Source organism: Plectrocnemia conspersa, unplaced genomic scaffold, assembly GCF_051122295.1.
Source record: "Plectrocnemia conspersa isolate PC_06_02 unplaced genomic scaffold, ASM5112229v1 ptg000002l, whole genome shotgun sequence".
NCBI classification, from domain to species: domain Eukaryota; kingdom Metazoa; phylum Arthropoda; class Insecta; order Trichoptera; family Polycentropodidae; genus Plectrocnemia; species Plectrocnemia conspersa.
Window position 1 is genome coordinate 1,889,104 of NW_028277166.1, and position 15,934 is coordinate 1,905,037.

Sequence of the window (15,934 nt, forward strand, 5' to 3'; positions counted from 1 at the left end):
TCTTAGCGATAATAATATTTATTCACATAGTTTTCGTTCTAATAATAATAACGAATATTCTATTCAATGATTAAATTTAAGAGATAATCAAAAAATAACATTGTAAAGTTTGAGTAATGCTATACATAATTTAGTGAAATATAGCGATGTAAAATAGTAACTATCTGAGAATAAAATAATTAAATAAAAGCCCAAACAATTTTCTCAAAAACAAAAAGTTAAATATATAAAACAAATTTTTAATAAAACACGCGTATCGTTGAGTTTACCGCAAGGTTAATATATATGACCTTTATTGCTTATTATGTATTATAAATAAATCATATGAACCGAGTAATAAAACCGCAACGTGTACTTTTTGAGGATAATACCCTAATATATTAATATTAAACAGACATGTTATATAATATATTTAATTATTTAATTAGTAATTAAATATTTTGTTAGGCATAAAAAAATATTAATGATTTTAATCGATACGATTTAAATTTAATAATAATTAATAATGTTTTTATACATATAGTTATATTAGAATTAAAACTATATTAAATGCAATCAGGTAATAAGTCAACTTTATCGTTCTTTGAGCCATTCCCATATGCTAAAACTATACAGTCCATAGTTTCCGGATTTATGCAACCCAGGACAATGGCAAAGGTGAAATATCTAAGCTATTCAAATAAAATTATATTTAAAATAAAAATTCCGCATTAATTGGTCAAGGAGTCGAAAAAGATAAAGAAAGAATCGTTGATTTTATTTTATTTCTTTGATTATATATGTATGTTCATACGCCAAAAGCAACGATAAAACATTACTGACGGTTTTGCGCAATATTTTTCGCCTTCTGCTCAGTTGCTTCGTTTTTCTTGTTCTTATGCTTGCACTACATTTTCTGAAAGTTATCCGAACCGAAGTTCAATTGAAGTCGGTCAAGGTCACCGACTTTCGAGTAGCGTTCACACTGTCGCAAATTTAATATGCCGTCCGGACGGCGGCTTCTGTCACGTATAGCTGGCATATTTGCGCGCGATCCAAAAATGTGCCAAATAATCGCAATTTTTAAATTGTCATCTTATTAAAATTACGCTACTGATAATTATAAAAGTTTATGTGGACACTCACCAATACAATATCAGTGAAAACTTTTCGGTCGTAAATATTCAATTTACGCAAAATCTTTGTCGGCTTTTGCAAAATGCCATAAGGCATGAAAATTATACTTCAGAATACGAACACCACATCTGTGACTATCCTAGAATTTGTCGCCATCGATTCTAAATAAGAATTCGTTGTGGTGTGACATTTATATAAACCGATATAGGAAAATACATAAGGATATTTGAAACGATTTTTTTTTAACAAAATTAATTATCACTAATTATTTGATTTTATATGAAAACAATATAATAACGATATCTGTTAAAAGAATATACTATCAAAAATTTATTTAATCCCTTTTGGTGCCCTAAAATATTAAAAGATCACAGTAAGAGTCTGTGGAAGTCCCCGATAAGCATGTGGTATTATAATTTGACCACGTGACCACGATGCAGCGCTCGACGTGCGTGTTAACCATAAGACGCATACGCGCATACTGAAATTGAACCGAGCTACTCGTTCTATCTCAGTTTGCGAAAAACCATATCATTATCTCTCTCACTGTCGTCACTTAACACGCGAGAGAGCGTAAGGGGAAGTATCTCACTGCTCGCGCTCGAAATAGCAGCTCCGACTTCGGTCCGTTTGCCGACAATGTTCGGAAGCGCTCGAAGCTGGCCAAGTTGACTGAATTACTCCCACTTTACCTCCCGTTCTCGGTAACCTCGGACAACTTCCAAGAGATTTTAGACTGAACTCGACCGAAGTAACCCACTATATTCTCCGTCCTTGGCCAGCCTTGGCCAACTTCCAGAGAGTGTATTGCAGGCATTAGTCTTCAGTACTGCCCATCAATGAATCTGAGTCTGGTGGTTAATGTATTCAATATATCTGATTTACTTACTCTTTTGTTATAGATTTACCCTGTTGTAATGCATTGGGCTCACGCCTCTCAAGTTTCAACAGAATATTCAATAATAATAAAATATGCAAGACTAATAATGTATTGGTGCTCAATATCTTAGTCTGATATTAATGAAAATGTTTTACTTTTTCTCATTCATCGTGCGTCATCACCTCATCCACAGCATCCCCAATTTCTCCTCCATTATCTCAATTTCTCGCATTAAACCTTCTGGCTCAGTATTGTGCTCTCGCTTTTATTATTGTTGCCAATAAATATTATCACGGCCCGAGGTCTCGGAATTTCTAAGCGTTCGTCCGATGAATAATGCATTGAACGGAGAATTAATACGAGCGCGGAAAATTGTCGGAGGAAAATCGTGGGCGGAAAAGCCGCCCTTGCTACTTTAACGCCAAGTGGGCGGCACCTTGACGATCCCCGTACTATATTCTAGAAACAGCGTTTTCACTCTATTATCACTATATTCTATGAAGGTGCTCAATAAAATCATAATGAGTTTCATTAGCTTTTGTCTCCAATCGTAATATGTATCATTTTACGAATGCCTTCCAAGCCTTCCATTTATTTTTAGTACATTATTTAAATTCACGAAATCAAATACACAATATTTAGTCTTAAGTTAAATATATAATTTTAATTAAATATTTTGCAATGATATTCCATGTTGGATACATGGTAAAAAAATCATAACTTTTATTTATTAATCATTAAATTAAAACAAAGTTTTATTTATTAGTGTTAATAAATATTTTTTAGGAGTATTAATGTACTTTACATTTTAATAGCCAACAAATCTATATGAAAATACATTTTTCATGTGATTCAAATATGTAATTATTGAAGAAAAACACACGCGTGTTCGGTCTATTAGCCACTATCGCCAGGTACAAAACAAATATTGTAAAAAAACACGTCGCATATTATGCGTAAAAATGTCATAAACCAGCTAGTAGGGTTTTATTATGCCGAAAGTGCACACCGTATGTGACAATAGACGGATTTATTATTTAAGCTAAATGAAATTTATATGCTTTTTTTATAAGTTTAAGAGTTATAGTAATGTAAATTTAACACAACTGTTAAAAATTGATGGTCAAAGTGATAAACTTGTTTTAAAGTATTGTATAATCTATGTAAATATTTACAATTTTCAAGAATATTTGAAGGCTTGGAAGGTTATTTATGATATACAACATTTTTAAAATAAAACGTATGATTAAAATTTAATAAAAATAAATTTTGTAATGGCTCAACTTTTACTCAATAGATTTTAAATATTTTATTACTAGATTAATTCAGACGATATTTTAAAATACATACATATAAGAATATCAAATTTTTAATACACATTTCCTTTACTAAAAAGTATACACTACAATAAAGCCTTGAAAAGCAATCAAAACATAAATAGTTAATTTAGTCGTTATAAACTACTGGAATTGCTATTGTATATACTACTCTATAATTTACATAAAATACAAATACAAATGTGATACATGCGATTACACAAAAAAAACGATTTTAAAATGTTTTTCTATTATTTAGTGCTTAATTAAAAAGCACGTTTATTTAATAAAAATTGAATAAGATATATTACTTAATATACTAAGTTAATAATATAATAATACAGTTAAAGATAATTTTTTGTATTAAATTACTAAAATTAATATTTTATATGACATTGGAAACTATTATATTTTTCTAAAAATATATTGATATTTTTATTTACCCTTATTATGTTCTATAAATATATTCACATACATCATTTTTCACATGATTATGTGAATAACGATAAAGTCATAGTTCACATACAGTTACCGTATTTTTTATCAAAATAGATTCAGTCCGATAAAGCGTCCAAATGTCATGTTATAACGACTGATAAATTTATGAAACGCGTCTTTATGACCCATAAGTAATGAATATTTTTATAATTTATTATTATGTTTATATAGTTTCAAAAAAATTAAACAAGCATTATATTTGGCTTCACAACTTATTTCTAAAATAATTCTTAGCAATTATTTACAAGAGATTTATATTAATAATAAAATATTTGTATAATAAATCCATAAACATATAGAGATAGATACATTTAATAATTTTACCGTTTGTATATGACAAAAATGCAAAAAAAGCGTGGCGAGATAAGGGATGACTCATTAATATAAATTGCGATTAAGCCACGAAGACGTATCACTGCCGGGACTTAAATCTTATTTAATTGAAACGACAATAAAAAGCTACAAAATCCGATAAATTTCGTCATAGTATATTAGGCGTAGCTCCACTTAGTGTTTAATAAACTCGTTAATTTCGAATCAGAAGCGAAGTGGTAATCTTTTTTTTTGTAATAGTACATTTTTTTATGGTCTTTCCTAAATCAAATATGATCGATTTGATTTATGATAATCTATGAATATTACTACGTAACTTAAAAATATAATTCTAGTCCAAATAATATATTTGTCGGAACATGAATTATTTCACTTAAAAACAGTCCAATCGAAGGTTGCATAATATTGACCCGTCGCTTTCGATGCGTTCTTGAACTTATTTCATTGTGTTGTTTTAACTCTTGTCCAAACTCAATATTTGTGCTCGACAGCTCAAGGTGAAAGCGAAAATACTCTTATGGCAATTACCGGTAGTAGTGGCTTCCTATAAAACGAGGCGTAATCATTTCATGGGTTCAATGCGATTAAAGTATAAGGATATTTATTTACGACCAATGGCCTTATATATACAATGTTAAACATGAATAAGTTACAACAACATATTTTTTGATATGACAAGCATTTGCTTCAGACTATCTGGATATTTTACATATATTATCCCATTTAAATATTTAATTTAACAGTATAAATACAATAAATTATTATTCTTTTTTACATTACAAAATATAATAATAAATATTTGGTTCGTGAAAGTCCTTAAAAAATGTACTATTACAAAAAAAAATAATCAGAAAAATATCCAGAAATACACCTCGCTTCTAACTTGAAATATACGAGTTTATTACGCACTAAGTAGAGCTACGCCGAATATACCAAGACGACCGTTCGATCAAATCCAGTTAGATCAGTCACCAGATTTTTTAAGAGTAACTCGATCTTTAATACAACATGAATTTTTTTCATAAATTGTATAGACAAATTTTTGTAAATATAAAAATGAACTTCATTGCTTTTGGAAAGGGTGAAAAAATACTATTATAATACTAATTTGTCTGATAGTTAAAAATATGTATATAGTTTAATTAATTAATTATTGATTGTGTTATATTGTACATAAGATACAAAAAAAATATTATTCCATCAAGTTACAATTAACTGTGCTACTTTCTTCTACAAACCTATTAATGAAAACTACCTATATAATTTAAATACACATATTTTAATATTTTAACTGTTTCAAGTCATTTATTTACATCTAAAGCCTTATAAGCGTCCTATAAAAACCCAAAACAGGTCCCAAGCAGTAAAGCGATCGTTTTCGACCACTTACTCCCACAAGGTAAATATTTAACGGAGCAATCTCTTTTACTTAACCTTGTGTAACACAAGCCCTAACCAAGGTTAAAAAATCGCATTGACCAAGGCGAAGCAGCGCAAAGATCCCGACGTAAAATATATCTTCAATTATCTCAGTTTACAAAAGCTCTTTTTACTTAATAAATAAATTAATTAAATATACTTTACTCTAAACAACCTTTAAGCATCTTAAATATGTAGTTTATGGATGTAATTTTCTAAAACATTTTCGCAGTTTAAAATACCTAAAATTTGGGTCTACGGTTAGGGGTTTACACAATAGTATTTTGTTACATAAAATTTTTGATGCCAAAATTACGCAAGGGTCAGACCCTCAAAGGATCGTTAACGACCCTTTAATAAAGAACGTGTCAATTAAGGCCCCCAGAACAGCTCAATTCATCGACTTACTACATTGATTGATGACGTTTAAGTATCGCTCAGTGTTTTTTTTTATTAAGTCAAAAAGAACGGTTTTATTGATATACAATAAATGGTTTTGCTAAAATTAGAATACCTAACTAATAATAGAAACCTAGATTAAAAATATACTACTTATGCAGCTGTGTATTTGTAGGTATATTTAGGGTTATTTTTGCAAACGCATTTATTTGTTATATGAACACGTACTAGGCCAACAATAAATACCCGTTTTAAAAGCGTTAATTGTACTTTGAAAAACATAGTTTATACCGGAGCATCCGTGTCGTTTTAGCGTAAGCTCCACTGGGAGCAAAATGAGTGAATATCAACTATTCTCCTGTCTGGCTATATTTATTAATGTATAGTTTTATTGTAATTTTTTTAAATAGTATTATAAAAAATACTTTTAATTATCTATTGCACTCTTAATACAAAATAGTCATATTTAATAATATTTTTAGAAATGTGTGATATCTCTTATAATAAAGAAACTTATATATATTAAGGAAAATTATATTTTATATTTTAAAATATATTATTTTAAGCTTTTCAAGTTCGTTGTTTAAGCAACACTTAAAAAGCTGCCTAGTTGTTTCATAACTAGAAACGATTTTCTTATTTTTTTTACATTTTTATAGTTATGTGTAGAATCGTATAGCAGTCCGTACCACACGGTCCCTCAGGACACTGATAATATCAATCGTCTCAAAAATTACAAGTTGCTCGTACTGATATTAATTATGTTACGCTGTATCAATAAAGCCTCCATAACCACAATATTCACCAATGTTGAAAAAAACACTGAAACCTTATCATGCTGTTAAAAATATTTTACTAATTAATAGTAATAACGATGTACTTAAATAGTTCGTTGTACAATACTTTATTGATTATCAAGTCTCGCATAATATTGATTTAGCCCAAGGCAAAGTTTCGCTCAACGTTGTATCAATTTAATATTGTTCCATATGTCATTATATACCCATATATCACGTCAAAGACATTGGATTACAAAATATCAATAGCAGAAGCAATTCAGTTAATAAATGATGCGTGAAACTACGTTCAACCTTTGACAATAAACGTTTTCAAAGAAATCTACTTTATTTCCTTTATTGGATATATCTTAAATATATATATATGGATGTCTTTAAAGTATCATACTTTGATGATATATGATCTAAAAAATATAATAAGAAATAAATCTTCTATTATTAAAAAAAATATATCTACTGTAAATAATAGTATCAAAGGTTCATAAATATATTTAATTTGTTTTATCGAATATTTTTTTTATAAATTTTATTATCGTGCATATCAAGCTATCAAAGTCTACGAGACTTGGTTCATAAGTTTGATGCTCTTTAACCTCTGAATAATACATTTATTTTTCTCTTAACCCAATCCCTACATTCAACTTCCTCGATTACAATCGAATTTTTTTACACAGTTGAACCTTTACAAATTCTAGTACAAACGACACGCGATATAATGACGTCAATCATAATAATAAATAAGATTTATTTTTTGATAACAAAAGTAAATATTTTTTCTCAATCTCCCACACTCTAAATAAATAAACATACTTAGCAAAAGTCTCTCACTTTTTATTTATAAGAGGATTAACGCTTTAAACGTGTATTGAATTTTTTAAAATGCTTACAAATATTTTTAAAATTGTATTATTTTTAGTAAAAAAATCTATGGTGAATTAAATAATAATAAGCTAAGAGTAAAATAATAACAGATATTATCTACGTCGTTATTCTTTGAGGAAGGTCATGTGCCTCCAAATTATACCAAGCGATTAGTATCTCATTAATTATGTTCCATTCAAAGCAATGTATGTAATGAATCTAATAATAATACACCGTCGATTATTACAAATGGTAAAATACGAACTTTGTAATCAGAAGATATATTGTGTCGAGTTTTGTTTATTATTTGTTAATTTATTATTAAATATAATATATATTAAGTATAAGCAATAAAATATTTACTGCTTATTGTATTATATATTTACCCATCTAATTTCTCTGCTTGGAAAAAAATTTACTACAAATTATCATGTTTTTGATTTTTATAATATATATAATACATCATTTTTACTAAATTTATTTATATATATATATATATATATATATATATATATATATATATATATATATATATATATATATATATATATATATATATATATATATATATATATATATATATATATATATATATATATATATATATATATATATATATATATATATAATATTTACCGATTATAATTAACATTTTTTAGGCCTAAAACTAAGCTTATATGAAAATAAAATATACTATGTATGATGGTCTATTAGGATTTTTTAATTTTGAGGTCAAAGTGGTGTGATTTTGCAGTCAAATAGACACTAGAAAAGCTGGTATCACTTTATGTTATAAACATATAAATTGCCACATACATAATGAAATAGATATGCCACTATCAGGTGGTTGCGTTGAAATGTCAGAGAGTCTTCGCTGGCGTATCGAGTTGTATTATTGTCGGATATTTTTTTTTTTTTTTAATTATCGTTTATTACATAATTAAATAATACATTTTTATAAACATATATATTTACATTTCATTGGTTGCTGGTTAATTACCATTATCACAATTTACGATTGATTAGCTAAATTAAGAGGAATTACAAAAATAAGAATAATAAAAGAACATAAAATACGTTAAGTTTAGGTCAAAGTACATAAACACCTTTAACAAAAAAAAAAAAAAAAAAAAAAATTTAAATTATAAATATATATTTTTAATATAAAACTCATAGACCTGGAGCTGTTAAATTAATAGATAAAATTTATGCGTCAGAGCAAGATGTGCTTTGGCATTTTGTGTTTATATTTAAATTTGAGTTTGAGTTTGTTTTTGTCGTAATCACCGATTCTTGAGATTAACGGGTTAGTATGATTTCGCGGTATTTTTTTATAATAATCATTAGTATGGTGGTGAACATGTTCTTTAATAGTTGGAATTAAATATTTATTATGAAGTTTTTTGAGGTTAGTATAAAAAGGTGTATTATAAATTATTTTTATAGCTTTATTTTGAACAACTTGTAGCTTAGAAAAGTTAGTATTACACGTATTACTCCACACTGGGCAGGCGTAAGTCATTGCCGGTCTGATTAATTGCTTGTATAATAGAATTTTATTTTTAGTATTTAGCGCACTTTTTCGATTAAAAATTGGTTTTAACGCCGCAATGGCTGCGAGCCCTTTAGATTTAAGTTCGGTTATATGTTTATTAAATTTAAGCTTGGAGTCCAGGTGAATTCCGAGGTACTTAACGCTCGCCTTCCATTCTATACATTTTCCCTGCTCGCTTATAATAGTCGGGGGCAAAGGTTGTCTTCGAGTTGTAAAAATTATAGCCTCCGTTTTGTCCTGATTTATTTTTATTTTCCACTTTTTGAAATAATTACTTAAGAGAGTTAAGGATTTTTGCAATTTTATTGAAATAGGCTTAAGACCGTAAGAGCTACTCATTATCGCCGTATCATCGGCATACATTGAAAGACAAGTATTTTTTAAAATAGGTATATCATTTGTGTACAAAATGAAAAGGAACGGTCCAAGTAAACTCCCCTGAGGAACACCAGCTGGGATATTACGCGGTATCGATTGTTCATTATTTACTGAAACAACATAACTTCGACGATCAAGGTAGGAGCGTAACAAGTGTAGCAGATAGTTAGGGGTTTTATATTTGTGGAGTTTGTAAATCAACCCATCATGCCACACAGTATCAAACGCTTTTTCCACATCTAACAATAAGAGTCCCGTTGATTTTTTCATGTTAAAATAAATTGTCGGATATGATTTCCTCAGAGCGACTGGGATTGTCATAATATGTTCTCGCGATATTCTTTATACATTTATTTTGTTTTAATGCGGTCTCTTAGCTTATGAATCAATGGCATTTTTCCTTCTTACCGTGTCTCTGTTTCTGTGTAGTGTCATATAAATTATAATGCTGGTTTGAGAATCACAGATAAATAGGTTTGCAAGCTTCGTTGCATCGCTTTTTGGACACATCTACAAAATGTGTTTACGCCTTGAAAGATAAACGGATCACTTCGGCGATCGGTAACCAGGGAGTAAAATAATAATAGTATTTAGCGCATTATAGAATTTATTGTATTTTTAAAGAATTAGTTGTTTTTCTGCAGATCTTTTTAGTGATGTATTATTAAGTGGTTTGTGAAATATTTTCAATTATTAAGGCAATTGCTAGATCACGCGATCTCACTTCAATTGTGGGAAATAATGTGTATTGCCTTATTTTCGAGACATGTTTTTATTTGTTCAAAATGACCAGTAAATTATAAAAAATTGTACAAGTGGTTAAATCATGAAAATTCAGATTTAAATTGCGTTATTCTGTCAAATCAAAAGTATTTCGTTTATCTCTAACATATAAATTTAATATTTTTTGTAGTACAATATAGTGAAAGTAACCGAGAAACATTTTCGTATACTGAAAATATTTATATGGCTCTATAAATTGCGAAATATTGCTTTTTGGAATAGTTTGTACGTAAATTTATTTATAAAAGCCTAGAAGGTTATATAAAACAGTAATATTTGCACACTTTTTGTACAATGTTATTCTTCAATGTTCATTTCCTTTGTTGATAATACCGCTAATATTCGCAACGTTTCATATATTTTCATGAAAATGTATCTAGTCTTTTAGGGTCAAATATACTATAGTAACAATATGTAGTAGTATATATAAATATGTGGCATATCTATATGTACATACAATAAATATTTTCCTTGTATATATCTAAATTCAGATTAAATCAGAGAGATTTTTTGTTTAATTGAAACATGAGTCATACAAATTAATGGGATACCCAAATATAATAAATTATAATAAAATCATTTTAAAATGTATGACTTCTCTATTATCATGATTAATTATTTAAAACGCATATACTTACAATTGACTAAACAATTGCGTTAATAATTGTAAATATTGTACGGACCATTTAATATCATTTGTCCTAAGACGTAAATCACAAAGTTAATTTTTGCTTGGAAAGGACGCGCGCTAGACAAATACATTTTACTTAGAGCATAAATTTATTTTTCTACACCCTTTGATTACTGATCACTGAAGTGGCCATTTGGACCGTTACACATTTCGTATGTGTGTCAAAAAGTGTGTCAATGCAATGAGTCTTGCAAACGTCCTCCAGAATAAAATATGTGATACTTAGTCATAGGAGGAGACACGGTAATATATATAGGGAAAGAGAGACGAGCCAGGATACCACATTGACATCAGCGGATTGTCCAAAGAATATCGCGAGAACTCATCACAATTATTCCAGCCACTCTAGCGAAATCACAGCCGACAATAATATAACTCGACACGCCACGAAGATTCTTCGACTTTAAAGACATGCCATTAAAACTTTACCGCCTGATAGCTACACGATCTACACTCCCCTATGTGATAATATACATAAATATGTTTATACAAAACTGTTATATACTTTTATGTCGTCTATTTGGATGCAACCCTTCCGGCTTTAAAAATCTTCAAGTATCCAACGTCAACGTTTCAACAGCTGTCTAATACAAACATTCAAATTAGTCGAGCAAAAAGTATTTTTTTATAAATAATTCTAATTAACTATGTTTTATTTAGACTCTTAGGTTCATAACATTATATATAAAAAAAAATATGTTCACCCTATTTTTATAAAACCACTAGAAAACTATCGTATTAAATCTTGTTTTGGCATATATATTATTACTTTTAGACTGTAGATTATAAACTATTTCACTACATCCTATCAATGACTATACGTATATATCAATAAATACAGTTCATTGTTGCATCAAAGCACATGTTAGCAAATGTGTCAAGTCGCCATTATAGTAGTTGCTCCATTCATTCATCTCTCCATACAAGAAATTAAGGTCGCCTACCAACTATCATTGAAACACTTTCCCTACAGAAACACTCAGTAGCTAAGTCTTTTTGTCGTTGGATTGGCTGTTTGGTCCGTTTGTTACATAGAAATTTAATCAATGCCATAATAAATGAACAGCCAAAGGGCTTCGGCTTCCGGCCAAAACTTTCCCTTTCATGAACTCCCTTTGACCGCGCTCACACCCTCCTAGGAACTTTTTATCCGTATAGATGTGTATTATAATATTCGTTATTAAATTCATGTTTTATTATCGCGAAACGCGTGCTGTAAATTTAAGATAAAATTTATGTAAAGGCTCGGCGTAATTGCCTTTTAACAGCTTTTCCCAGATAACGTATACACCAGTATATACTATATTTTAATGTAATGCTTATAATGTGTTTTATTTTTGCAGATTCGCTGAAAGCTGAGATAGCTGTGAGTATAATTAATTTTATTTGTTTTATAAATATATGTAAAAGACCTAACAGCCACTGCTCATTCGTTCTATACATCCGTTACCATATTTACAATTTATTAAAAAATATTTTTTAAGCATATTGTTTATTTTATAAACAATACTATAGTGCTTAAAACCCACAAATTAATTACTGATGAATATAAAAAACGTTTTTCTTAAAATTTCTAAGGTAACTAACTGTTTTTTAATATAGTTACTTTAGAATATATTTAAATTACTGGACTGCTAAGGATTTGATTTAAATATGTTTTGAGTTACTTTAATAATTGTAATTAGGACAGTTTTTAAATTTAGGAATAGATCCCAAAGTATATTTAAACGACTATGTAGCCATTTTAAACATATTGATGTTGATCTGAAGAGTGTAATTCAAAAATTTTAATAATTTTGTGTCCAAAACTATCAATTTTATTTGAATTAAGGAATGGCAAACTTTATCAAAAGCCTTTTCAAAATCAGCGTAAAAGATTGTTGGATCATGTAGTAATTTTTTGTCACAATTCTTGGTATTTTGTTGTTGATTTATTTGATACCCGAAGCTATACTATTTTTGATAATAATTAAAAATATCGTAGTACATTATACCAAGCGCAAACAACAAACATTCACTATAATTTTAGTTTTTTAAATGCTTTTGAGCTTCCGCTTTGACATATAGTACAGATGCCTTTCTGTTTTCGTAAATATTACACTTTTCATTTAACATAACAATGCGATCAATAAATAGATCGTTACCGTTGCATCAAAAAAAGAAAAAAAATAACTTTAGTACGGTGATTTAATTAGTTTTTATTCAATTCGTGCGGTACCCTTTTATCAAGCTTTTTGAGTTGTTTAAAGTTTTGAGATAACTAACGTTTAATTTTTTGCAAGCTTTCAAATTATTAAATATAGTTTTGATTCAACTAAAAACATATATCAGTTTTTGCTGCTTTCTTTAACCTTATTAAAAAATTCTCATAACAAGTAAATTATCGCATAACAAACTAACCCTCTAGGTTGGTAGTATTATAATGTTGCTGAAGCAAAACTGTACATTTGAACTATTTAGAACCCGATTAACATTTTTCCGGCCCGCGAGATTCATCAAACTTTTACAAAATATATTTATTTTTTAATGGCCAGTATACTATAGACAATTTTTCACTACAAAAAAAATATTTGAATTTAATATGGGGATATATAATTTTATATGTGACCCGTGGAGTTATGATGCATTTCCAAAGTGGCCCGCAAGGTCATTTGGGTTGGCCACCCCTGATTTAGAGGCTGAACAATATGTTAATTTTTAAATTTTATAAAATATTAGCGAATAAAAATTTTGCTTTGAGTTGATTTAAATCATAAATAACACAAAATCAGTAAAGCAGTCACATAATGCTAAAAAAATATTTTATTAATTATTCAATTTATAATTCAATTTTATTGAAAACCCTGATATATGTAATAAAAAAATATATTAAATAATGAGAAATTTCAGCATAAATAAACTTTAGATGATACATGAATTTTAAGTTTTATAGATTTTTTTTAACATAAAATCAAATGATAGTTTTAGTTTAGAAGTAAGATTAAGTATTGATATATTTTGATTCACATACATAATTATGTAGTATTCACCACATCGATTTCCTAAGTCAGCAAAATTAAAATCAAAGGCATTTATTAGGCGGTCGAAAAAAATAGCACCGATTCTGACCGCGCGCTCGTTAGCCGTTTCTTGATCTGAAAAGTCATACATACGCAGTGGCGTAGCTATGGGGGGGCGGAGGGGGCGGGCCGCCCCGGGCGGCACTTGCTTGGGGGCGGCATATTCGCGATGGGATCGTTTAGTGTGGTTCGTAACCTTAAATGCACTTAAACATATATAAATTAACGAATAACAAGAGCTTAATAATAAGCAATTTATTATTTTTAAAAATGCTGATTTTATGACTCTGCAAAAAATGTATAGGGGGGGCGGCAATTTTCAGGATCGCCCTGGGCGGCACATACCCTAGCTACGCCACTGTACATACGACTTGATCTTAACAACTATATTAGTGGCTAATCTTTAAATACGAAATAGAACATATACATATATGTGCATTTATACGTAAAAATAGTTTATTAATTATTATTTATTACTAATATAAATAATATAATTTTTTTATGTATACATTAAAATTCGCTAATAAAATATTTTAGTTTGATTTATTCTTATAAAATAAAAATAGTATAATTATGATATCATCAAAATGTGTTTATAAAGGTCTGAGATTTTCAACAACAAAATCATTTATAAATGTGCTGTTTCTAGAAAATACAACAAATAATTCTTTAATAATGTGAATTTTACTGATGAAGCACCATAACATATATGTATGTATTCTTCTTTGTTTTTTTAAACAAGTATCTCACAATTCAAGTATATAAAATATTATACATAAAAACCAGACATAAACAGACCATTTATTTGCTCCTTATTATTTTTATTGTTACGACAATGTATACATAGTAAACTTTGTAAGCAGTGATATAAATAAGATGTAAACAACATTAGACTTGTTTTTTTATTGATTTACATTCAGCAGAAGCAATATTTTTTATTGCAATGGCATATTTTTATACCATACCACCTTGAAAATTCTTGTCTAGTTTATTTCTAAATGTAAATGTGATCCGCATTTCTCAACTATAGAGATATTATGGCAGTAAGTAAGCTTCCGCGATTAATAACCAGTTATCTGTATTGACTTTAATATATCCATATATGTATATTTCTTTTTAATCCTGATTTTTAGTATAGTATGAGAGTTTTCAAAATAAATATCCGGTTTATTTTATTAATATCGCTGTATCGTCCTTTTACTATAGTTCATTTGCCTCTAAGGCATTTACCTTTTGGGCTAAATTTAAACTCTATCTAGGAGACCGCATATGAAATACAAATAGTGGTCCGTTATTTTATGATAATAAAATATTTATTATTACACAATAAAATTTTATTTTAAATAAAATCTTGAAATTTATTAGTTAATTCCCTTGTGAGTTTTTAAAAAAATATTTGTTTTTTAAGAAAGACTATATGAGTTTTGAATTTTTAGACATTAACCACTATAGTAAAAAAAAAATATTTTTATAAATCGTAGTAAAAGTGTATATATATTTTTTGTATACTTTTGTAACATTAAAAACAATATATTATTGATAAATTTACTTATGAATCCATCTGTATATATCTTTTTATACTATTGTTTCGCTGCTTTGATAGCATTGAATGGTACCTCACTAATTTGATTCGTTCTTAACAAAACCGTTCTGGCATTTCACTACTACACTACAGAAACACTCTCTCACTCCGAGGTTTCTAACTTTGATTGTGCCTTTAAGTCGTCTCTGCTAATGGAGGTTTGCGGACAAAGTTTCAATTCTAAGGCTTTTAGGCTTGCTGGCTTTTAAGTCAATGCACTGAGTGCATCTCGATGCTAAAAATAGCAACGAGAGGCTCCATGGGACA

General features: G+C 28.5%; 1 protein-coding gene across 1 annotated transcript in view; it reads left to right on the plus strand.

The window, feature by feature from the left end:
• LOC148237290 (uncharacterized) overlaps positions 1–15,934 on the plus strand; it is a 55,398-nt gene that overhangs the window by 20,047 nt on the left and 19,417 nt on the right. Inside the window, exon 2 of the mRNA XM_088205396.1 lies at positions 12,370–12,392. Within this exon, the coding sequence (XP_088061522.1) occupies positions 12,370–12,392 (23 nt within the window). The remainder of the gene's footprint in view (positions 1–12,369; positions 12,393–15,934) is intronic.